Source organism: Mustela lutreola, chromosome 11 (assembly GCF_030435805.1).
Source record: "Mustela lutreola isolate mMusLut2 chromosome 11, mMusLut2.pri, whole genome shotgun sequence".
Lineage (NCBI taxonomy): Eukaryota > Metazoa > Chordata > Mammalia > Carnivora > Mustelidae > Mustela > Mustela lutreola.
In genome coordinates, this window is record NC_081300.1 from 28,955,143 (window position 1) to 28,981,417 (window position 26,275).

The window sequence follows — 26,275 nt, forward strand, 5'->3', positions numbered from 1 at the left end:
TAAGAGAGTGGTCTAGTTTCATTCTTTTTCACAATGCTGTCTAGTTTTCCCAACACCATTTGTGGAAGAGACTATTCTTCTTCCTATTGTGCCAATTAGTTGACCATATAGTTGTGGGTCTGACACTTGATTCATTTTAAAGGAAAAGAGGCTCATAAAAATCTAGAATAAGATTACTCAAAGGAAATTGAACACAGATCCAAATTTCTTGAGAATTTTAATCATGGGTGAGTGAGATGGGATAAAAGCTTTAAGATCCTGGAAATCTTTGACAGATTCCTGGTCAGATACACAGTGATTTAACTGGCTGTAGGATTCCTTCTCATCCACACTTCATTGCAACCTGTTCTACAGGGAAGGAATCCATGCATACAGGAAGTTACACTGGTTCCTCCATAAGGCATTTGTAATTCCATAAGGCTTTTTCTTCTGGTATGAAAATGTCAGCATATATTTTATTAATATACATATATGTATGTATATTAATATACATATAATATATGTAATATACATATGTATAATATACATATATGTAATTATATATGATTTAACCAGTATCTCTGGGTTTTCTAAGAATCATAAGTGTTAAAAATCTCTAACTCTTCAGTACCAATGTACACATCTTAAATAAAGAATTCATTAAGACATTGGATACAAAGTAATAATGGGAACTGTGTCTGGATGTCTCTTTAACTATCTAGCCTTAGAGATGTTGTCTAATCTTTAGTTAGTACAATTACAATGAAAACTTTACATTCCATTGCCAATATCTAATTTTCCATATATACTTAGCAAACCAAAAGAACAAACCCCCAAATTAAAAGTAACTTAATCAATAAACTAAGTGAAATGCTAATAAATGTAATAAAAATATTCAAATACGTAAAAATCGCACAAATGGACACCAAAAATCTTCCTTGATTTTTGTACTTTTTCCTCTCTCTTGTACTTTTCCTCTCTCCTATCATCTCTCAGGGGGTGAAGAAGAAGGATGATTGGATGTATTTCCTATCTGCTTAACAGAAATTCAGAAAATTCTTTTCTGGTTCTTCAGTCTTGAGGAGAATGATCCTAAAGGGGACTAGATTTTGGATTGTACTTTCAGAGTGCTCTAGCTTCTGGAAGTGTGGAATTGCTTAACTTCTGGTGCTTTTCCTTGTGGGAAAAAGACTGAGCTGCTAGAGGTTGCAAAAAGAAAAAAAAATAAAGCCTGATATAGACATTGATATTTGGTTTACTGTTGCATTTTACTGTCATGATGACATGAATATGTTTTTAGCTATTTTTTAATCAAGCAATTTGTGTGATATTTGTGTCCCTTGATTATTGTCTTATTACTTGTGTACTTGTAAGTTTAATTATAGTAAGTCTTTAGAGACTTTATTGTATTCCAAAATATTGCATGTTATCTTACTTAATTCCATTTACATAAAGAATATTTGTTCAAGAATTTAGTCTTGTTTTGGCCTTAATTTGAGGTGATCTAAGACTATCTTCTGCCCTTCTTTCCCATTATCCTGGCTAACAAAGAGCTGGAATGCTGGTGAAGTAGATGGGATGGATAGAAGGATGATAGATAACCACAGTTTCAAATAAATAAAGATAGGCATTAATCCCTGAGATCTCCAAATAACAAACATTTCAATGAAATCTAAGAATGTTAGCATGGTTTTCTGTTTAACATAGCATGGGTAACTAGTTAACTGGATCATCTTCACTCTCACGACTATTAACATTTTTAAATAAACTGCTTATCCACAAACTGGCTATAAAGCAATAAAATTTTAGGAACCCAAAAGAAGTATTGCAAATCTGAAATAGTGAGGCACCTACTTAACATGAATGCTGGTGCAAGTGAGCTTTGGTCTTTGCTCCGTGGAGCACTGCAGACAAAGGCTAAGCCCTGTGGGTAGGGACATAATAGAAAATCCCTGTATTAAGCCAAGACTACCAGTGGCCACACCCATATTGTAATGGTGGACAGTAAATAAATCATAGAAGTAAGTAAGCATCTTCATATTTCTTATAAAGCTTAGCAGTTTGCCTTACATATTATGAATACTTAATATATTTTTGGAATGATCATTTCTCTTATTACAGCCTTCAGAAGGTCGTCTCCCCCCCACCAAATACAGCCTATTAAGTATCCTAATGTACCTGGAAATGTGTATATTCATGTCATCATGACAAAAGATCTCTTACTGGAATTTGAAGGGAAGAAAAGAACTTATCCTTCAGAATTCTTTTAAAAATGAAGTTCGGGGGTACCTGGGTGGCTTAGTGGGTTAAGCCTCTGCCTTCGGCTTGGGTCATGATACCCATGTCCTGGATCAAGCGCCGCATCACACTCTGCTCAGCAGGGAGCCTGCTTCCCCCTCTCTCTCTGCCTGCCTCTCTGCCTACTTGTGATCTCTCTCTCTCTCTGTGTGTCAAAAAAATAAATAAAATATTTTTAAAAAATAAAAAATAAATAAAAACTAAGCTTTTGTTGAGGCACCTGGGTGACTCAGTGGGTTAAGCCTCTGCCTTTGGCTCAGGTCATGACCTCAGAGTCCTAAGATTGAGCCCCACATTAGGCTCTCTACTCAGTGGGGAGCCTTCTTCCCCTTCTCTCTCTCTGCCTGCCTCTCTGTCTACTTATGATCTCTATGTCAAATAAATAAATAAAATCTTAAAAAAAAGATTAAGCTTGTTGGGATGCCCCGGGGTCGGCCAGTTAGGCATCTGCCTTCAGCTCTGGTCATGATCCCAGAGTTCTGGGATTGAATACCGCATTGGGCTCTTTGCTCAGCAGGAAACCTGCTTCTCCCTCTGCCTGATGCTCCCCCTGCTTGTGTGCTTGTTCTCTCTCTCTCTCTGATAAATAAATAAAATATAAATAAAATCTTAAAAAAAAAAGAAATTAAACTTGCAACAAAACCGCCATGGTATAGATTTAAGTTACCCATTTACTTATTTATTTATTCAATAATCCAAGGAAGTCAAATCTAGCTGGATTTATTTGTTCAACATTTTTCACAAAAACATACCCATCCTTCCCTGAGAGTCAGCCCCACTGCATCAATTAAGTATAATGATCTTGATTCTGTACCAAAGATATCCTGGAAGTTTTTGTCTAGGTTGTCAGTCACCACTCAATCACCACAGCAGATTTTGGATGTTCGTTTACCTTTCTTCAGCAAGTGACAATGTTGATATTCCATCTCCTTCTCAAGCAGGAGAATCCTGGTGCTAATTACCCCTTTCAAAATATCCTCCATCCCAGCCCTATCCTCATTTCTTCTTTGACCTCTAAAATGGGGAATCAATAATTTTAAGGCCTTGATGGACCTTTATTCCAGTTTCATTTATAGTATTTAGCCTGACATACATAGCAGTACATAGTCTTCATTAAATGCACAAATGAAAAAGTACCTTTTCTTGCCCCTAATATGAGAGTCCACAGTTAATTTTACACCACTTATTGACATTTGCAAAAGGGTCTGACTCTATTGTGCAAAAATCCATCATTAAAAAATATTGTGCTAGTAATGCAACCTATGACACATTCCTGAGTTGTCTTGGTTGTAAAGTCTCAGAATTTGTAGCTGGTTTGTGATTCCCTTTTTATAATAATCCTTAATGGAAAGGATTCTGGTAGTGCACAGTAAACTTTCAGTTTTTATATCATCCACTCATCAGAAAGTGAATGCTTAGGACCATGACACAAACTATATTTATTTGTGTGATGATACTATTAACCTGTTTTAAATGAAATGTCAGAGTGAAGTCAAAACTATATATTTTCCTATCCTCTATCTACCAATTTGTAAATTGTGATTCGGGAAATATAATTATTTCCTTTATAAATCTGGTTCTCCATTCACTCACTATAAAATTGAGTGTGGTTCCCCCAATTGTGTTTTTTATATATGTTTATCATACACCTGAAACAATTTAGTTCCCATCTTAATTTGAACATCTATTCTTTAACTTGAAGCCTATAGGTTATATGTGGTTAAAATATGAGTTCCAGATCCACTTGGGTCAGTTCAATGTCCCATACTTGACTTCTGGGTTGTGTGACCTTGAACACATTACTTTAACTCTCTCCACCTCAATTTCTTCACCTTTGAAATAAAGATAATAATAACTATGACATAGACTTGTTGTGCAAATTTAGATTAATTTATTCATATAAAGAATTTGACATGCAGTGAGAACTAAGAATAAAAGAGAAATAAATAGGATGTTGATCTTCTTCAGGGCAAGGGCAATGTCTAATTTCCTACTGTGTTCTCAGCACCTAGTTCAAGACCCAAATACACCAGAAATGAGATCTCATCACAGCTGAAACTCTTCAATCACAGAGATTTAATGAGTCTCCCTTGCTCAGGATTCCCTGTGCTCCAATTTCTTTCTTTTTTCACTGCTCAATGAACCCATGCTTTATACATAATAGATAAGTATGATTCTGAGTGATATTGCATGATGCCAAATCCACATGATATCTGAATCTAGATGACACTTAAATAAGTCAACTCAATAAAGCTACTGAATTTTTATGTGATTTTTAGACATTGAAATTTTACAAGTATTCCAAACAAAAATAGTGCACTAAAACATTTATCTTGTTAGGTGTGTTGGTGTCACAGAACATGTCTCCAGAATGAAGTCATCAGTCAACAGCTAGACATTTCTGTCTAGCCAGATGTTTCAAATTATTTGATCAAAAGCCCATTTTTAACAGAATTTCCATTTTTTACCTGAATATCTTTTGTTACAGAAGGCTCTAGCTTTTGCTGATTAAAATACTTTTGTGATAAGGTTTAAAAGTTAATTCTAGTAATTTATCTTGGGGTTCTATCTTAAGTCCCTGAAGAATACTCTTTAGAAAAAAATCTTAATGCAAATTTTTGGAAATATTTATTTTTAATTCTTGTAGATCAGAAAATTCTTCAATTGGTTTAGTTATAAAAGACTTGGTTGAGTTCTCGCAGAGCATTCAGGATGTAGATGTGACCTCAGGCTGGTTGACATTTGCTTTACTCATTCTTTACTCTTCTTTCAGCCTGGAAATTCAATTTAACCACAACTGAAACATGGTTTCCTCAGATTTGGTGGGATAATTTAAAAACACCTCTTTGTTTTCCATTTTGGTGCCACCAGGCAAGAAATGTCAATAGCAGCCTGAATGATGAGTCCACACCTTACCAGCTAGCAAGAGAATAGAAAGCTTAATGCACTGAACCAGCTAGAAATTAGTAGCCCCATCAAACCACTTTCCTAACATTTAAAGCAAGCTAAAATTCTAATGCATCTCTGAGCTCAATCTGGCTTTACAAAATGACTTAGAGTGGCCTACGTGATTCCTGAAGAGACAGGTTAACTTCTACAAATAGTTCAGCTCATTTGAAACTGCTGTTCAAATATTCTAAACAGCCACATCACATACTCATATGAAATACACTTTTGCCCTTTCCTATAAATTTTGTAGAGCAGAATACAACATTATTCACTGGGTTTCTCTCTTTCTCTCTCTCTCTTCTTGAGATAATCACATCCTTAGGGCATTATAAGGGAAGACATGTATCCAAGCTCCTATAATCCCCAGGAGTGTGATTGCCTTGTGGTAATTATATCTTCCTTCCAAGATGTCTTATACTATTATTATGGTGCCTTATTGCTCAAATACGACAGAGATATCTGATAATGTAATTACTTTACCTTATCATGCTTTAATAAATAATGTAGGAAGGATGGCTTCTGCAGTAAGCTTGTCTAAAGAGGCTAAGCATCCAAAGGGAAAGGATCTGTGATACAGCTAATATTAATTTGAAGGGCTGAAGGTAAGCAACAGAAACTTTAGCATCAGATATTTTGCCATGAATGATTAAACAAAACACATAAGGCAGGGTGTATCAAAGCAAAGCTCCCCCTCCAGCCAGTTGGAGAACAGATTGCCCATCCAAGTGTGAACATTTGACACTTATGTGTCTTTTGAGGCATGAAGAGATGCCTGAGATTTGTTGATTCTCTATTCCAGGACTTGCCCCTGCCCCTGCATCCAACATAATTGTTACAAAGGTGAATCAATATGTGTTTGAAACATCAGCTATTATACAAAGAATGAGCTTCCCATGGTCATTGATCTAATAACATTTAATGATTATTTCTTTCACTCTCTTGAAGATTCTCTGCTTTTCCCTCTTGCTTTTTATATCCAAGGACTGTATTGATTAATGCCTGGCAGACAATTCTGATTATAATTAAAAACCATCATTACATACATGGAGAGCTCTTTGTTTTAACAATAAAGTAACATGCTTATTACCTAATTAAGGAATATTCTTCAGAATGTAGCCACAGTGAAGACTTCTATTAAGTAAAGAATAATCTAAGCAGCCTTGAATTCTGTCTACACAGAGAGAGAGAGAGAGAGAGAGAAATAGTACCTGGATCAGAGGCTTCAGGGGGCACAGTATAAGAAATGAATATGGCAATGTGAAATGGGACAGGGACCTTGCACTGAACACTGTGTTAGGTGCTGTGCTCTCTGAATTGAGGACAGCATCTGCCACAAAATCAGTATTCAAAGGCTGTGGAATAAATGGACTAATTAATGAAGGCAGCCAAGTCAGCTAGAAAACTTTGAGGAAACTAAACACTAAGTCATTTGGAAAAAGATTAAATGAATTCACACACACACAAAAACTAGATATAGTAAATATCCAAAAATGTGAAATTGCATTATTAGATTCTTTCTTTTCTTTTTAGATTTTATTTATTTATTTATTCATTCATTCATTCATTCATTCATTCATTTATTTGAAAGAGACAGAGACAGACAGGGAGAGAGAGAGAGAGAGAGAGAGAGAGAGACTGAGTGGGGGAGGGGCAGAGGGAGAGGCAGAGAATCTCAAGCAGAATTTCTGCTGAGTGCAAAGCCCAACTTGGGGTTCCATCTCACAACTCTGAGATCATGACCTGAGCCAAAACCAAGAGCTGGATGCCTAACTGACAGAGCTACCCAGGTACCCCTAGATTATTTCATTGCTCAGTCTGATATATTGCGATTGATTAAGCATCTTTCCAATAAAAAATACAGAAGAAATCCAGATTTATTGCAAAATGGAGTTGCAAGGGGGTGAGAAAAGAAGGGGAAAAAAGTAAGATGGAAGCAACTTCTGTATACTAAAGAATATTTATAAGCAGCTTTGGCAGCCTATATCTTAAAGATGAAAGTATTGAGCTCTCTATTCTCTTATGCAGCCGAAGGCATGATTGCCTACTACGGAACAGGCATTGTGCTAGACCTTGATTTATACAAAAAAGAACATGACACGGTGCCCATTTTCAAAGGATGGATGGATGGATAGATAGATAAGATACATAGATATAAATATAGATGTTTATGTATGTAAAACTATATATATATATATATATATATATATATATACACACACACACACATATATACATATATATAGTTGGTAATAACTTCTAAGTGAACAATGAATTAGTTTTCTATTTTTGCTTTTTTGCTTTAACAAATTAGTACAACTACTGTGGCTTTAAACAACATACTTATTTAGAACTTACAGTTCCAGAGTCAGAAGTATAACACAGATCTCTTTGGGTTCAAACTAAGGTGTGTGTAAGCAGGGCTGCATTCCTTTTTTGGAAGCTCTGAAGATTATCCATTGCTGTGCCTTTTTCAGCTTCTAGAAGCCCCTACATTCCTTGGCTCATTGCCTCTTTTCTCCATGTTCAAAAGAAGCAATTATAGGATATTCCCACATGGTATTACCCTGGCCTTTTCATCTCCTTTTTTCCCCCACTTTTAAGGGTTTTGTGATGGTATATGGGTATTTGGAAAGCAAATCTATATCCAAATTCAGTGTCTATTCCATTAAGAGAAAAGCACTGGGTGTCCATGATAGAAGCATTCTAATGAAACCAATCTGTCGCCAGGTAAGTGGCAGATCACCCTAGGGAATAGTGCTATATCAGGGACTAAGTATTGGTTTCTGTTGTTGTCAATTTGAATACTCAGCCATGTCTGAGTAGCAATGACTGTATGTCAGGTCAGCCCTGGTGGGTGGAAGTGCATAGTCTCCATCCCTATCACCACAGTCATCTTGTTCATGAGTCAATTAGACAATGATACAAGTGGCTGGGGAAAGAAGCTGAAGGGGATCTCAGAATAGGTTATTCTATTCACTTCATTATTAAAACCATCCCCTGCTGGCACTACCCTTTCATGAGCATTCACATGGGACAGAAATTTCATCATATCATTTCCTATTCAAAGAGATGTATTCATACAACTTTTCCCAAGACTTCCTTGTCAATAATTTATATATTATCTTATTTTTCAAGTCCCTTCCCATTCAGCCAAATCATTGGCCACAGCATATATGTTGATATAGAATCATACATGTGGCCTTTTCTTCTTCCAGGAAAAATAAACCTCAGGTGCATTGTTGAAAAATCTGTCAACTGGGAGAATTTTCCTTCACCAGTTTCCTTTAGGGATGTCCAGAAAGTGGCCATAGCAGTATAGCTGCCCATTTTTAGAAAGTGTCTGAGTAGTGTGCAGAACCATCTATGAACCAGCATCCAGTTTCCTATTTCTCCATCAGTTATTCATAGGCAACTGTCCCTCTGGTCATAAGTATAGGTTTGGAGAGAGACAGTAATGCAGCATAAGTAGGGGTCATGGGCATTTGGGTCATTTCCTCATGCAATTTACTTGTGCCTTTAGTGCTTGCTCAAGCTCAATTTATATATACCATTTCCATTTGATGATGGAGTACTGCTGTGCATGCCCATGTTTATGGCTTAGCAGGTCAGATCACATGTAATTCATGATGGGCATTTCAGTTCATATGGTAACTTGGTGGTTCATAGTTAAGTGTTCAGTCTGTAGTAAGCTCTAATAGTAAGCCAAAAGCTCTTTCTCAAAAAGAAAACAGTTTTCCACCCAAAATAACAGAATTTTGCTCCAAAATTCTAGGAGTCTGAGATAAAATTCATCATAGGGCTCTGTAAAGACTCCAAATATCATATCTACCTGCCACTGGCACCTCAAGCACCATTGGATCTACTAAGTCATATGGCCTAAGTGTCAGAGCCATTTTGGGCAGGCCTGGTTTTGTAGAGCCTTCTTTTATTCTGGGTGTATTCAGAACTTGCAGTTTTTCAAATTACTCACAAAAGTGGCCTCACAAATCCAAGGAGTCCCACTAGGTGATGTCTCACTCCTTTTAGAAGTTGAAGCAGGTCTTTCTTATCATTAAAGCTCTTATGCCACAAGTCAGGGAGCCTATGTGGGGACTATGTCAGTTGCTGAGTATATATATTCCAATTACACATTGGAACTGGGGGAATTGTTTTCCTTTCCCAAAATATAGTCACTTTCCTTTTGGGGAAGGTGAAAGTAAGATCAACAGTATATATTTTTGTCAATATAGCAGGGTCCTTCCTTGAGGGGACCTGGCCTCTTCTTCCTTCTAAGGGTTCTGTTTCTTTAAACTTGCTCAAGTTTGAGAATTGATTGAGGGGCAGTAACTCTCTGCTTTGGTAAATCAAGTTGAGTTCACAACCTAGAACCCCTTCTCTTAGATAGATCAGGTAGGAATAAATTCACCATTTATTTCTTTGCTTGGGACACCATGATCAACCAGCCAAATGCACTAAGTTTCTACAAGTTAGACTATTCTGATTACTTGCTTTGACTCTGGCATCCATTTACAACAGTCACATCTACCTTGTCTGGCAATTATGTGCTACCACTGGGTCCTTGCCACTATGGGATCCAATTACCCCATTCTGTTTAGGGACCCCCATTATTTGGTAGCTGTCTCACTATAATTTCTGACCTACATAGAAATGCATTCACAGAGATCTTCAAAGATGTGGGGTTCCCATGGGGCACCTGGCTGGCTCTAGTGGTGGGGTATGTGACTCTTGGTTTCAGGGGTGTGATTTCAAGTCCCATACTGGGTGTAGACATTACTTAAAAACAAAATCTTTAAAGAAAAATAATGTGAGGCTTCCGTCACAAATTCACTTCTCATAATGGTGAAACATATGTTCCCTGAGCTCTCCCAGGGTTGATAAGTGGATCTTACATGATAAATTCACTCTAATATTCCAGTCTCCCCAAGGTTTTGGATACCTTCCTCTATAACTTAACAAAGAACTTGTAGCATTTCAACTTTTGGTGTAGGCTACCTTCAGGTTCATGTGTTAGCCAATCAAACTAATAGAGCCCTTTTGAAACCTATTAAACTAAAACTTTGTACCCAGAATCTCTTCTTAGGCTCATACCAAAAAATTAAACATGATGCAACTTTATTTTCTCCCACCATTAACATCCTTACCATCCATTATCACATCCTTAAAATCCATCTCCATACATATTCTTCATATTTTTGTCTGTATACATTGGAACAATGATGAATTTTTTTCATATATAGTGTGCTTTGATGTGAATCACACAACCTTTGTGGCCTCTAGGACTTAAGTCTAGATCTAGAAACAAAGAGAGACGCCAAGGATGGGCCTCAAGGGAAATCAGCAACGTCTTAAAAGGCTTCTATCTCAGGGGAGGCCATGGTGGGTTTTCAAGGCAAAGAAAGGCTAACCTCCTCAGGCATGGATAAAAGGAGTGTACCTAGGGGACAAAGAGGACTCAGCAGAGTTTAGGGGTTCAAGATTTATAGCTTCCTTAGGATACCCCCACCTGCCCCTATTCCAATGATCAGGACCTCATTCTTTCCCAACAATTTACTTGCATTAGATACTCTGATAAATTGGGGATTCAACTTGAGTTGGAATTCAACCCCTCACTGTATGAGACTCTGGGTTTGGTTTTTAGAAATCCCAGGCATGAAGCTCTAGGAGATAAAGATTTGGGTGAGGTGGTTTGTTGTTTTTCAGATAGAGAATTTTTCAGGATATTTATGAAAATCTTGAACTGGGAATTTGAAGCCCAGACTCATTCTCTTCTTTTGCCCACTTTTTGCACCACAGTTAGGAACAGGCCTCCAATCCTATTGTATTCCCTAGTATGACTAATATGTTTTCAAGTAGTGAGTCCATGGTTACTCAGAACCATGCCTTCTGTAGGTATCTGATTAAGAGAGTTGTGATTTTACCTTTGCCTGAGAATTACTTTTTTGGGGGATTTTTACTGAGTTATGCAACAGTTTTATTTACCAAAGCCAGATAAAATTTGTTGCCGGCAAAATGCAACTCTTGGATTATTTAAACCCAGATGCCTCATTCTTGGCTCCCTGAGATAGAATCAGAGTGACAATAGAATTTTCTTTCTTTTTTTCTAGTTTTAATTTTGCTCTATGCTAGTTGCACTTGGGTTTATATTTAGTTTGCACACAGCTGACAAATTATTCCCCAGTGAGTTTTATGGTCTGACCATTTGGTGATCTCTGTGAAAAGGTTAGTGGTTTATAGAGACCTTGTCTCTGGGTGAGAGATACCAGAGAATCTAATAGTCTTTCCTGTTTATTTGTCTATCTTGAGACCAAATCAATTAAGAATTTCTATCTATTGGGAAGGGAAGAGCTCTTTGATATACACTGGTGAGTTCTGTAACTTGTGTTAACTCTCAAACTAAAGTTGAAAGTTTTCTCTGTGTCTATGTGTCTGTCTATGGGCTTATAGTTCAGAAGGACATTTGTGTGTATAACATTTTTCTACTTCTGGATGTTACTATTATATTATGTAGCCTCTTTAAGGAGTTATATAGAACTAAATTTACTAGAGTTCCCCCCAAGTAAGGAAGTTGACATTCTAATACTTTTTTTTTTTTTTAATTTTCCATCTGACTTTATTTTCAAATACACTTTCTTTTTTAAAAAACCAATACACTTTCTGCAGGGATGACAAATATCAGTACTAGGAAATCCAATTATACAAAAAATACTACATCTAGTCTGGGGTAGATATATTTATTTTTTGGTAACATACATTAAGTGGCACTAATTACACAGTAACTATAAGGTAACTAACATGAAACCACAGAACTGTAACTCTGCCACAGCTGCATAGACTTGGGCCTTTCTGGATGAGCATTTTCAAAAAAAAACTGGATGCCCATCACAGAGCTATGACAAAATCTGTTAAGGAGCAAAGCTCTGAAGTAGGGACTCACTAGAGTACCTTGCAGCTGACAGATGACAGGCAGGACATGTTAGTTATAAAGTAGTTACAGCCTAATTCACAAAAGTTACCAACTGTTTCTCTTTCTAGAAAGAAGCAAGAAGTTAAGAAATTCCTTGAATTAGCACCTGGTATGTCAGGTGCGAGAGCAGAGGAGGGCTGTTAGAGTGGTGTCAGAAGGAACCGGGTGGTCAGGTGGGTTGGACATCATTAATAATCATGGTTGGCATCTAAATACTGGTAGCAAGATGACTTCTGATTTGTAATCTTAGGTAAATTATAGATAAATGAAAAAGCCCAGTAATCATACACTAAGATTAATAAACAGCACTTCAAAATTAACTACATGAGGGCTGTGCTTGCAGCAGGGTTTCACAAGACAAGGCACCCAGATTTTTTCTTCCCACGTCTGGCTTGCAGAGCAGCTCTCCTGGCCATTTCAAAAACCTCCCTCACTCCATCTTTGGTCTTTGCTGAACACTCCAGGTACCCAAAAGTGCCAATCCTGTTTGCCATATCTCTGCCTTCTTCAGGTTTCACCAACTCCTGCTTCATCTTGGCTCGTTCCCGCCTTGTGTGCTCACCATTCCGAAGATCCTTCTTGTTCCCAACCAGGATGATGGGCACGTTGGGACAGAAGTGCTTGACTTCCAGGGTCCATTTTTCTGAGATATTTTCTAAACTATCAGGGCTGTCAATGGAGAAACACATCAGTATAACATCAGTGTCCGGATAGGAAAGAGGCCTCAAGCGATCATAATCTTCCTGCCCAGCTGTATCCCACAAAGCCAACTCTACCTGCTTTCCATCAACTTCGATATCTGCCACATAGTTCTCAAACACTGTGGGTACATACCCCTCTGGGAACTGGTCCTTGCTAAAGACGGTGAGCAAACAAGTCTTGCCACAGCCTCCATCACCAACAATCACCAGTTTCTTCCGGATGGCAGCCATGCTTACAAATGTGCTGCAAGACCCACGGCCTGTGCGGCAGAAGTTCTACAAGTGCCTTGAACTTCTCAGATGAAAGGCACTTGGGCGACGTCTCGCAGTCCGGTCTCTGCGCCGAGGACGCCTGTCCACGAGTCGCAAGCTCGGAGAGGGCGGCACACTAAGGAGAGAACCGACGGAGGACGGCGGGCGGCGGGCAGGGAGCAGGGAGCGCCGACGTTCTAATACTTTTAATGTGCTAGGTTTTAAACATATTTTTTATAAAAACAAACTAAAAAATCTTTTAAGAAACCAAATTTGCATAATTTAGGTAACTCTTTGGCAAATGAGACTAATTTAACAAAAATGATTATATTTTCTCTGACTTATCATTGTTAAATGTAATACAATCCTATGTTTATATTCCACTGAGTACTTTCTTCCTAAAGTCACACAGGTTTACTAATCAAATAAGTAACATTACTTCTACTTAATGTTTAAGATTATGAAAAATTTAAATTTGTGTTTAACCACATTGAAGGACTATTCTGACAAACTTTCAGTTCTACTGTAGCAGTTTTTAGTATGTCAGCTTAAAGATGATTTCCAAGATTTTTAGGTAACTTGAAACCTTACACTGATTTTAATTTGAATTAATTAACATAGGTATTTATTTAATATCTAGATCATCTCTCACCAAGATAGAATATTGAAACATTGATTACTAAGTAACACTTCTAAATCTGTAGGCTTTTGCTTGTTATTCTCATATAGTGAGACTTGATTTCTGAATCTGTTAGTGAACATATTTATTGTTGCTACTTTTTTAAAGGATTTTTTTTTTCTTTCTTGAGAGAGAGAGCAAGAGAGAGAGCATAAGCAGAGAGAAGGGGTAGACAGAGAAAGGGAGAAGGAGACTCCCACTGAGCAGGGAGTCCCAAGTGGGACTCCATTCCAGGACTCTGGGATCATGACCTGAGCTGAAGGCAGACACTTAACCAACTAAGCCACCTAGGCATCCTCATTGTTTCTACTTGGAGAATTTGTATGAAGCCTGGCTATTCCATGTGTATCCATGAACTCTGCTGGGCTCTCAGGATGCTGATGTGTAACATTCATAGTTATCCATAGTTTTCTCTGTGACATAAAAGTTAGCTTTGGTTAAAAGTCTATACTTAGGAACAAAAGTTTCAGAGAAAAAAATAATTGTGTGTGTATTTTATTTTTCAAGGAAACAGCTGTTTTGTCCTAAAGGAGTGGGTTGTTGTTTGATCTCCAGAACCGTTCACACTTCCAACTTTATCAAGGACCTAAAGAGAGTTTTTGTAGGTTATAATTATTGACATAAACCATAAAGAAAATTGAAAGAGAGAACTTTTAAGTATTTATTTACTTGTTCATTTGAAGCAACCAGGATTAATGTATTGCATGTGAACAACTTAGTAATATTACGAAATTTATTTTCAACTTGAGGCTATCCTGTAATTGATCCTAGAATACAAGGTCTGTTTTTTCCAGAATATGAAAGAGCATAATGCTGTACAAATTTAAATAAATTTACTTTACAATGATTTGTAGTATCTGAGTTTGATAAGCTATGACATATATTAAAATATTAACAAAGTGTGCTCACTTTTTGATGGGCTTGTTTTTTTGTTTTTTGCTTGTTTACTGTTGATTTCCTCCACCTAAAGGAATTTTTCCCCCTTTGTGTGTAACCTGTTTTGATGACAAAGTTTCAGTGTCTTACCAAAATAACCTTCTATGGTTTTTGTTGACTTTACTATATGTCTGATTATGTAAGAAAACCATTTTCTCACTGAAAAAAAGCTAAAATCATAAAAAAGCTTTACAATCTTATTATCTTCCCAGATTTTAAAGTATATTATTTTGTCACTTTGAAATGAGCCAGCTATTGTTTCTTAGGCATCCATGGTTTGATTCCTATCTCAGGCATTAAAATCTTCTGACAATTTTTCCTTCTGCAAATAGAATCCTAAATGTAAAATGAAATGAAGTAAAATAAAACTTTCAGGATATCTTTTGTACCTAGAACCTATAAAATTTCACAAAGAACCTCTGCTAGTTAAAAAATTGTATTCTTGGGGCACCTGGTGGCTCAGTGGGTTAAAGCCTCTGCCTTCAGCTCAGGTCATGATCCCAGGGTCCTGGGATCGAGCCCCGCATCGGGCTCTCTGCTCCGTGGAAAGCCTGCTTCCTCCTCTCTCTCTCTGCCTGCCTCTCCGTCTACTTGTGATATCTCTTTTTGTCAAATAAATAAATTAAATCTTTTTAAAAATTGTATTCTTTCACCTTGTAAAAAACAGAGGTACCAGAAATAATTTGGTTTACTTGATATGTTGTTATTGATGCATTACATGGTAAACATCATATCAAGAAATGCTTAATAGGAATGTTAACAGGACAGACAGTAGCTACACATGTGGGGAACATAAACATCATAAACCTGCCAAGTCACTAAGTTGTACACCCGAAACTAATGTAATATTGTATGTCAATTATACCAAAATTTTAAATACTTCATGAAAAAAAGTTAAAGAAATGCTTAGCATCCCCTAGGTTAAATTTGTAATGGTAAAATGTTATCAGTACAAATATTTCAGAAGTTGTATATTATATGGTAAGTGTCTAAATAACTGTCAATGCTTTCAGTCTCCCTGACACGTTTCTATTTATCAGAATCCTGTTGCTGCTTTGCATGTAATTAGACAAAAATGGCACAGCTTATCAGCCAAATTTCAGTTGTTTTTTTTTTAATGTTAACTTGACCGCATCTTCTTTACTTCTTTAATTTGAATTCAATATGTTCCAGGCTGGTAATTTTCAATTGGGAATTGGCATTGCTTACCTATGAGTTTCACTAAAATATTGTGGAATAATTAGAAATACATACACTGGTCTTTGACCCCAGTTCCTGACAAAGAGCTCCTAAAACTCTTATAATTTTACAAGTGATAGGAGTTTCTGACACAGAATTCCTAAATCCCTTATAGTTTCCTGGGTGATAGGAGCCTCTCTTGTTCTAATGAGGCAAATCTTAGGGAGCTCCTGAGTGTGGACTGGTCACTAGAAACACCAAGCCCTGGTTAGAGGCTTGGGACTTCCAGGCGCACCTGTGTGGCTCAGATGGTTTAGCACTGACTCTTGACTTCCGCTCAGGTCATGATCTCAGGGTTGTGAGATCAAGCTCTGCTCATTAGGCTCTGTACTTGGTATGAAGTCTGCTTAAGATTCTCTCCCCCTCTCTGTTCCTCTGCCCCTCCCCCACTGCATGTGCACAAGCATGCGCTCTCTCTTTCTTTCTCTTAAAAAAAAAGCTTGGAACTTTCAGCCACATGCCAATGTTTTCCAGATGGAGGAGAAAGGCTGGGAATAGAATTTATAATCAATCTTGCCTACAAAATGAAGCCTCCATAAAAATCCCCAAAACAGGTAGTTCAGGGAGCTTCCAGGTTATTCAACCCATGTTGGTGCTGCTAGGATCACACTTGGGTAGAGGACACAGAAATTCCATGTCCCTTCCCTATAACTCATACTATACATTTCTTCACCTGATTGCTGAACTATATCCTTTATTATATCCTCTCTAATAAACCAGTAAGTAGGCAAATGTTTCGAATTGAAGGAGGGGTTTATGGGAGCCCTAATGTCTATATTGTAGGTCAGAAGTATAGGTAACAACCTGAGACTTGCAATTGGAGTCTGAAGTGGGAGTAGACTTGTGGGACTGATCTCTTAACCTGTGGGGTCTGAAGTTTTCTCTAGGTAGAGAGGGTCAAATTGAATTGAATTGTACAATACCAGCTGGTGTCAGAGAATTGCTTGATGTGTGCAAAACCTACACATCATCACATCTAGTGTTAGAAGTGAAGTATAGTGTGAAGTAAAGGAAAATACAGTTCTTTTCTAGACAATATAGCTCCTTAGAACTCACCCCAGACTTACTGAATTTTCTCAATAATTTTTACCTACTTTATATATAATCTTACTAGATGTTTGGGATAGTGATGGCGTATTGTGTCAAATTATATGTTATATCAGTATGTTTTTCTCTGCAGTGTATATATTTCATCCATTTTTTAAAATAAATTAGATACAATGCTCACTGTTTTCTTTGAAATAAGGTTAATCATAATGTGTATAATTATTCTAAAACTTTGTTTTGGAGTTGACTTTATTATTGTGTTTTGCATTCTATGGAAGCATATTCCAAGAAACTCCCCTCCGATCTTTCGCAATTGAAAATCCTCAGCAATAAATTAACCACAGCCATTTTAAGATTTTTGTCATCTGTAGATCTTTTTTGTTTCATACTGATGCTTTCCTGAAAGCTTTCACAATCTACTACAGACCAGATTGCTTTATCTTCAAAAAACAAAGTATCTCCCGAAATAGAAAGGGACTATAAAAGGTACGTTTGAATACAGTCTTCTGATGTCATTGCGTTAACAACTTTGAGACAGTGTCAGTGAGCTGAGCTAGGATTTCCAGGACTCTAGTGGAGAAGCAGTTGAATTCATGAGACTGCTGACCCATGAGGCAGGGGATCAAAAATTAATTACATAGAACTAAATGAACTCTGAGATAATTGTAGTTTTGTTTAGAATATTGATACTGTTTTAATACTCTGTTTTGGCGATATAAAAGTAAGACCTTCCTCTTTCTTCTCTTCCAATGTATAACTCATTACAATTTTGTAGGCTCCGCTTTGTAAACTGAAATAAAATAAAACACTTATAAATGATATTATATTCTCCCTGTATAGCCAATCCAGAATTTGGAAATACTTACTGAGTATCTTTATTTTCAAGGCAATGTGGACTTCTTGCATAGGTTCAATAAGTATCTGTCCCCCTTTTTACTAGGACCTGATTGAAAACATTGGTTATGTGGCCAAGGGATGCCATACTTGAGAAACATGCTCATTTAATCAGAGATGACTAAATATTTTTCAGGAATTAAGACTTATGTACAAAGCCATCATAGGAAAACTGACCATTGCCTACCTAGTTTATAGGCTCCCCAGCCTGAGAACCCCAAAACACTCTACAACCAGACTGTAATAAAGGCAAGTTCCTGAGGTCCTGTTCTCTCTCTGCCAGCACCCTGCCTTCACCTCCCCATGTCGCCCCTTGAGGCATGTTGTGCATTTCCTTCAGGACTTGTGGAGGCAATTTCTCTTGTGGCCTTTTGTTAAACTTTGGCTTATCATCAGACACCTCGAGCTCTACTTAACAGATGTTAACAAAGCTGTAATATGTTCCAATGGAAAGCTATACATGATCTTTATCAGATTATCAGGTTATCAGCTTCTAGTCCAGTTCATTGTCTTTGAGCTATTTTGTAGCTTTTTTGTGAACTGTAATTAACTGAGAGATGTATAAATGTTGTCTTGTCTGTTAGTGATTGTATTTGATTTCCCCCACTCTACACCTGTGGAAAAAGTTTTCTCTATTTACAATTCTTCTCAATATTACTCCATATAAAATTTGTGATCTTTAACTTGTCCTTTGAACTAATTATAACGTCTCCCTGATTTTCTCATATCATTTGACTAAACAGATGCTCAGTTTTATGTTTGTATGAGTGTCATGATTTTATCTTTTTCTGAAAATTACCAGAACTATATGTTATTTCTACATTTCCATATCTATAGAAAAATAAAACTGATAAAAATATATTAAAAATTGAATAATTTTAACATGACATTTTTAACTTTGGGCAGATTAATTCAACAAAAATAATATAGAGATATTACAAAAGTAATATAGAGATTACCTAACTAGCTTCATTCAATGAGTGGTTCAAACTGTATCTCTTACAAATGGAGAATACACATTGCTTTCAAATGTCTATGGAAGATATTTAAAATTTATTTATCTACTAAAACATAAAGTTAAAAAAATCTCCAAATTATCCTGAAACAATTAAATATTTTTAGAAAATATTATTTCCAACATTACCCTTAAAGTCAAAGAGGAAATCAAACTGTTAGAAAAACAAATATGGAGAATATTTTAAATTTTCATGTTGAAAGCAAATTACTTCTATAATTAGTCAATTATAATTTATAAATATAAATGTTAATGTGTGTTTTGTGAATATATGTAAATATGTGATTGTAAACTTTTGACAGTAAACTTTAAAAACATATGTATTGTTTCTGTAAATACATGAAGAATAGCTGAATGCATTCAATAAGTATTTAAATAGTTTCTTGTATTCACACAGCTTTTTGTAAACACACTGGAAGATACAAATATCTATAAGTTTCAGTGATTGCTGCTGTACTATATGTCACATTGTGGAGTAAACCCCCTATGGGCTGCAAATGATTACACAGAATTTTCAAGTCAAACACTGAACTTTGTTTGAGAGTGAAACTGGGTCAGCACATCCTGTTTCACAAAGAATGGAAGCATGCAGAAAGAAAGCTAGGTCAATGAAAGACACCCACATTTATCTATTAATATGAAAATCAGTCTAAGATGTAAGCCAAACCAGAGGCATCAGCGGATGAGAGGCAAAGAAAATCAAGGAGCACATTTGAGATTCTGAAATAAAGTAAAAGACAAAAATGTACACAATTCTGATTGGTATGTCATCACTGATTGATAAGACTCAATTATCTTTTTCCCCCCATACTTCTCTCCCCACAACCAAAAACTAGAATGGAATCTACGCTTTGGATGGTGTCAGTGATAGAGAAGTTTGGTTCTGCTTAAGAGCGTGGCAGATGCCATAATCAATTCTCCAGCCCTAACTTACTCTGAGACAGATGTTGAACTTTACTTTGATATGGAGAACACTCACAGAGGCATCAAGATTATCTTCCTCAACTACTAGTAAAAGATATCAAGCTGATAGATGCATATATGAGGTTTTGGCAGATAATGAAGTCATCATTAGAAAACAGGCAGATTTAGGGACACTTGAGTGGCTCAGTCAGTTAAGCACCTGCCTTCGGCTCAGGTCATGATTCCAGGGGCCTGGAACTGAGTCTCACATTGGGCTTCTTGCTCAGCAGGGGGTCTGCTTCTCCCTCTGCCTCCTGTTCCACTGCTTGTGCAGTACCCCCCCACAACACAAATAAATACGTAAAATTTTTAAAGAAAAAAGAAAATAGATTTAGAGAAATGATACAATCAAAGGTGGACATTAATGGTTATGACAGTAGTTGTAAAGGTGAAGGAACAAAAGAACCTGTAGTCAAACTTCCTGTGTTTTCTCTTAACGTAAAGAGGTACCTATCTGTTACTAGACTCTTTGTAACCATGAAATCACACTAAAAAATGCATCTGTCCATTGGAGAAATAGTAAGAGATGATGGCTGAGATGTACTGAACTGTGGGAATATAGTTTGAAAGACAAAATATTTGTGGTGAGCATGCTTAGGAAACTGTTAAAATAAAATTCTTCCAGGTAATTATTATTATTTTTTTAAAACAGTGTGTGAGTGGTGCCCAGTTAAGGGCAATAATAACCCATGAGTGGGTTGCCCCAAAGACGTGGGTTTCTGGTGATTGAGCATTTCTTGGGACGTCTGGTTGTATTCTCTCCTCTGAAATCAAATTCACTAACCCATGGCATAGGAAGCATACTACTCAGTGGTTAAATACTGTCACTCAAGAAATCCTCTAAGATTGACCAGAACATGCATCTCTGCTGCTCTCCTTCCCTAACAATCAAACTACCAACCACCTTATATATCCAGGTAACTTCTGGAGGCAGGCTGTATCCAGAAGTGGAAGCTGGCTTCCAGCTGTGCCAGGATCTGAATAGTTACACATGCCACACAGGAATCTGGAATAAAGACTCTTGGTCAGACATCTGACTCCACTTGCTGGGGAGAGTTTAGGCCATGTAAAACTATAGCCCCTGAGAAGATTCATGGTGTTTTGTGTCTTCTCGGAGAAATGGCAAATTGTAATCCAGCAAATCACTTCTCAACAAAGGCCAAGATTACCGTATTTCCTCCCACCACTCATAGTATTTCCTCTCTAGCCGTTGGCTCCAGAAAATGAATAAAAATCTCTTTGGGGGGGAGGGGAAAACAACGAGGAACTGGAGAGAAAAACAATTACAGCATCCAGAGCACACAGCTTAAAAAATAATAATAAAACTGTTATAAGAAATGGACATTTTCTTGAATGTCAAACAATAAAAATAAAGCATTAATGGAGAATTGACTAGAAAATTAAACAATTAGACAAACACATGAAAAGTCTGCCAGAAGAGTGGGGTGAGAGTTTACAGTAAAAATATTCAGTAGATGAATTTAAGTGTTGAGACATGTGGTTGATTAAACTAATTTCCCCAGTTCTTCTTTCTCTGTATTTATGCCATTTACCACATGAATTTTTCCCTCTCAGAAAATATAGGGGATCTGTATTCTTACCACTAAAATCAAGGCTGAGATTCTGGGTAACCAGCAGAATGAAGTAAGAGTGATGATGTGCCAGGTCTGCATCGAGATCTCAAGAACCTAAGGTGTTTGCACTTGTGCTTTCGCTCCTCTGCTTTCACTATGAGCATATGCCCTGCTGGAAAATGCAGCGTATAGAGTAGAGCAAGTCACAAGTCATTCTAGCCAATATCATCCTAGATCAGCCAACTCAGAGAGGACCCACAGACATACAGAAGTGAGACCAGAGGAACTAGCCAACAGAGCCCAGCCTACATGACTGAACTGCAGACCTAAGAGCTGAATAAATGTGTGTGTGTGTGTGTGTGTGTGTGTGTGTGTGTGTGTGTGTATCATATGCCACTGAAATTTTGTGACTGATTTTATTTATTATGCATTCTTGACTGTGGATGACTGATATGAAACATGAGTGGATGACCGAGAAGATCAGGTGGAAGAAAATGTGGGGGGAAAATGATGGAAAGCATTAGGAAAAGAAAAGATATGTGGAATGCAGATATTCAGGAGCCCTAAAATGCTAATAATAAGAGTTTTCATTATTGAAGAAGAAAAACAGGGAAAGAGAGACAATGTTTATCAAAATAATAGAAAATAGTTTTCTTAAACTGAAAATATTGTGCAGTTTGAAATATCACTTAATTTCAAAGCAGCAGTAAGAAAGAAATCCCTTACCGTATCTTATCAGTATTCTGAATCAAATAATAAAGAAAAATTTTGCAAAAACTCTATGGTTTTTAAAGAACAAAATATAGAGTACCTGTCTGGGTGGCTTAGTTGGTTGAGAGGCCGGCTTTTGGTTTTGGCTCTGGTCATGATCTCAGGGTCCTGGGATTGAGCCCCACATCAGGTTCTGTGTTCATCAGGGAGTCTGCTTGAGGTTTCTCTCGCTTCCTCTCTTTCTGCCCCTCCCCTACTTTCCCCAACTTGCGCATGTGTACATGTGTTCTCTCTCTCTTAAGTAAATAAATCTTTTTTAAAAAAAAGAAAATATTTACAAAGTTAAAATGAATCAGAATAATATTGGAATAGTCGTTAAAACAAGGTTGGCAAAATGGCTCATGGGCAAAATTCTACAGCTGCCTGTTTTTGTAAAGTTTTACTGAATCATAGTACACCTACTTGTCTATATATTATCTGTCATTACTTTTGTGCTATAACTACAGAGTTGAGTAGTAGAGACAGAGACTAGTCTGCAGAGCCTAAACTCTTTATTATCTAAGTCTTTACATAGAAAAATGTACTGATTGATAGGCATAGTGGAAAGATAATTTGTGCTCTATTGAATTAAGGGGCTTTGAACTTGTAGTCCTGTTCCTAGACAAGCTATCATTAACCTATTGGATCAAAAAAAAAATTTAGTGTGAATATGAAAAAATTCAGAGAATATATTCATCAAATTCCCATAAGAAGAAATGACCTAAGGAGGAACATTAAACACCAAATGGATCGAATCTGAAATCTCAATGTAGAGGAAGTATTAAATGAGCAGGAAATCATAGACAAAGAGCTTGGCAATAAATATAGTGAAAGCTAAACTGATTATGAGAGATTATTATATACAGTGTAATTAGTAAGTACGGATTCGTGAAATAGAAAAAATAGCGTGCACGGAAAAATAGAGTAATGACAAAGTTATATAAGAGTACTAAAATATGTCAGTAGAACTCAGAAGCTATAAAATATCAAGGAGTGGGGGAAACTAAAAGCACTCGAAACTTTCCTGTAAGGGATGAGGATCTTGATAGGGAAAAAAAATAAAAAGCATTTGTTATATGTGATAATGTATTAATACAGTATATTATTATATAATATTACATATTATATTATTATAATAATACATTAATAATGTATACAAGAGAATGATTAACAATGCAGGGAAAGTGAGGAAAGCTACTACAGGAATGAATAGTCAATAAATCAGTCAAATTTCTAATTTAACAGGGGAAAAAGCAGAATGAATAGTAACTAAATGAAGTAAGTTAAAATGAGGAAAAATAAAATGAGAGCATAGCAGAGTGAAGTAAGTGGTAACATTAAACAGTGTGGCATCAGTTTCCATATTCACCTGAAGTAGGCAGAAATTTCAAACTGAATAAAATGTAAGCTTTTGGCCATAGAGTGCTCGTAAAAATACTTTAAACACTGTAATAAAAAAGTCTGAAAATAGAGATAGAAGAATATTCTAGGCAAATGTAAACAAAACAAAGCAGGAGTATTTGACTTAATACAAAAGAAAGTGGGATTTAACGTTAAAAGTACTGAAGAGGATACTGAAGGACATTACACAAAGATAAAAGGAACAATTTATGAAGAAGATATAAAAGTCATAAAGTTGCATGCACCAGGAAGATAGCAGCTAAATATATAAAGCAAAATATTAGAAATGCACATTGACCTTGATAAAAATGCAATTATGGGAGAAGATTTTATTATACCACAATCAAGGATTGCACAGATATAATAGACAAGAACTAAGTGAGGGCACAGAGGCATAGAATAATACAGTCAATAAACTACATTTTTTGGATGGGTATGCACAAATATACAAAATGTACATCATTGGATCCTACAAGAAGAGAAAAGACTTTTCTCCTTATATTTAGGACATATTTACAGGAATCATTCACATTCTGTCCATAAGTAAAACATTTTCAAAAGACAATTTTTATAGTCTATAATATCTGATTATAATCTAACTTGATTCTTAATATAAATTATCTTCCAAATATTAATTTCTTATATATCTTCCAAATATTAATTTCTTATAAATTAAGTACTTTTGTCTTAATAATTCTTGGGGCCAAAGAAAAAATAAAATTGAAATTATAGTCTAGAAAATTATGGAAAGGCAAATAAAATTCTCCTATGTTGGTTATGATTATTTGGTTAAAGGTATCAGAGGTCCCAGGATCAAACTGCTTTAATACTAATCTCCTAAAACAAAGAATCCTGAGATGGGACTCTTCGAAGATTACTTCAGCTGTTCAAGTATATCATCAGGGCACTGTGGTTTTTCAGCTTGGTCTGCCATGCCATTTCTGGTTTATAGGATTCATTCTCAGTTCTCTCTCTTGCAAGTTTCAAGAGGTCTGCATTATTTCCAAGTGCTGTATTCAAATGTGCCAGCAACCACTGGTTGAGGAGACCATTTCTTTCAGCATTTGTTTATAAGAACAAATAAACCCTTCCCCAAAGTCCCCTAAAAGACAGCCATTCACATCCCATTGCCCAGAATTTGGTCACATGCCCAAGGGCAAACTATACACAAGTAAAGTAAATTTGATCCATAGTTTAATTATATTAATTAGGATTACTTAACTGGCTTAAATGGGCATAAGGGAGGAATGTGTGTTCATTTTTTTTTTTTTAAGATTTTATTTATTTATTTAAAGAGAGTGAAAGAGAGAGCATGAGCAGAGTGAGGGGCAGAGGGAGAAACAGACTCTCTGCTGAGTGGAGAGCCTGATGTGGGCTCAGTCTCAAGACTCCAGGATCATGACCTGAGCCAAAGGCAGGCACTTAACTGATTGAGCCACCCAGGCGCCCCAGAATGTGTTTCATAGACACCCCGAATTTCTGCTAAAACATCTTACCACAGCCAGAGGGAAATGTGTAAAACTATTTTCAAAATTTATAATTTTAAATGATGTCGATAAATTCATCCTAAGAGTTTTGAAAGAATATAAGGCCTAAGTCAAAAGATAGTATTAACATAATAAAAATAACCAACTATGAAAGGTAATGAAACAAAACAACAACAAAAGATGAAAGGTTAATACTAACAGTTATTTTAGAACAAAAGTTATACTAGAACCCAAGTTTCACAGTTTTTTAATCAATAATCCCCCACCATAAGTAGGATACCAGACCTTAACAAAAGTAATATAAGTAATGTATGAAACAGAAATGTAGAGATAGCTCAATCTTACTTAGGAATATACATGTAAAATTCTAGCAAAAATGGACAAATTGAATCTAGACAGATATCAAAGAATAATGCTTCAAAAAGATTAGATTTATTCTGGGAATATAGCAGTGAACCTGTATTTTAGGAGGCTATCGACATAATAAATGGACAAAATGTCTATGATCATATTAATAGTTGTTAACAAAATTCATAGAGTAATTAAAATAAAACCTAATGCTGTGATATGTTCACAGGACATATCTAAAACAAAGCTATGATAAAAATATAAAAATAAAGTAATTTTAAAAACTTATACAAGGCAATATTGTCATAAATAAATAGAAATTCCAAAAAAAAATACTAGAATTCACATAAAAAGCATCAATCAAGGGGTGCCTGTGTGGCTCAGTTGGTTAAGCATCTGCCTTCAGCTCAGGTTATGATTCAAGGGTTCTGGAATCTAGTCCCACATTGGGCTCCCTGCTCAGCAGAGCTTCTGCTTCTCCTTCTGCTGCTGCTGCTCTCTCTCTCCCAAATAAATAAATAAAATCTTAAAAAAAAATCCAGAAAAAAGGCACTTTATAAAAACTCAGGTTATGACTACCACTGCATCAAAGCAGCAACATATACAAAGCAAAAATTACATGAAATATAAGAAGAAAGAGAAGACATATAGGGAGAATTGTAATGGTCTGAAACTATTTTATTCTATTTTTAAATTTAATTTAATTTAATTTTATTTTATTTTATTATTTCACAGCTGTCACTACAGAGTCTATAAAAAAGAAGTAAAGGTAAACATTAACAATATAATAAGGGAAGTA

At 36.2% G+C, this 26,275-nt stretch overlaps 1 protein-coding gene across 1 annotated transcript; it reads right to left on the bottom strand.

Moving 5' to 3' along the window:
- Positions 1-11,806: 11,806 nt before the first annotated feature.
- On the bottom strand, positions 11,807-13,266 carry LOC131811641 (transforming protein RhoA-like). The gene has a single exon (XM_059140323.1). It carries the CDS (start codon positions 13,120-13,122, stop codon positions 12,541-12,543), a length of 582 nt encoding a protein of 193 aa, XP_058996306.1. The 5' UTR covers positions 13,123-13,266; the 3' UTR covers positions 11,807-12,540.
- Between the last annotated feature and the right edge of the window lie 13,009 nt (positions 13,267-26,275).

What these genes read in the sequence shown, in the direction of transcription:
- LOC131811641 (XM_059140323.1), bottom strand. Translation starts at nt 13,122, where the DNA reads ATGGCTGCCATCCGGAAGAAACTGGTGATTGTTGGTGATGGAGGCTGT.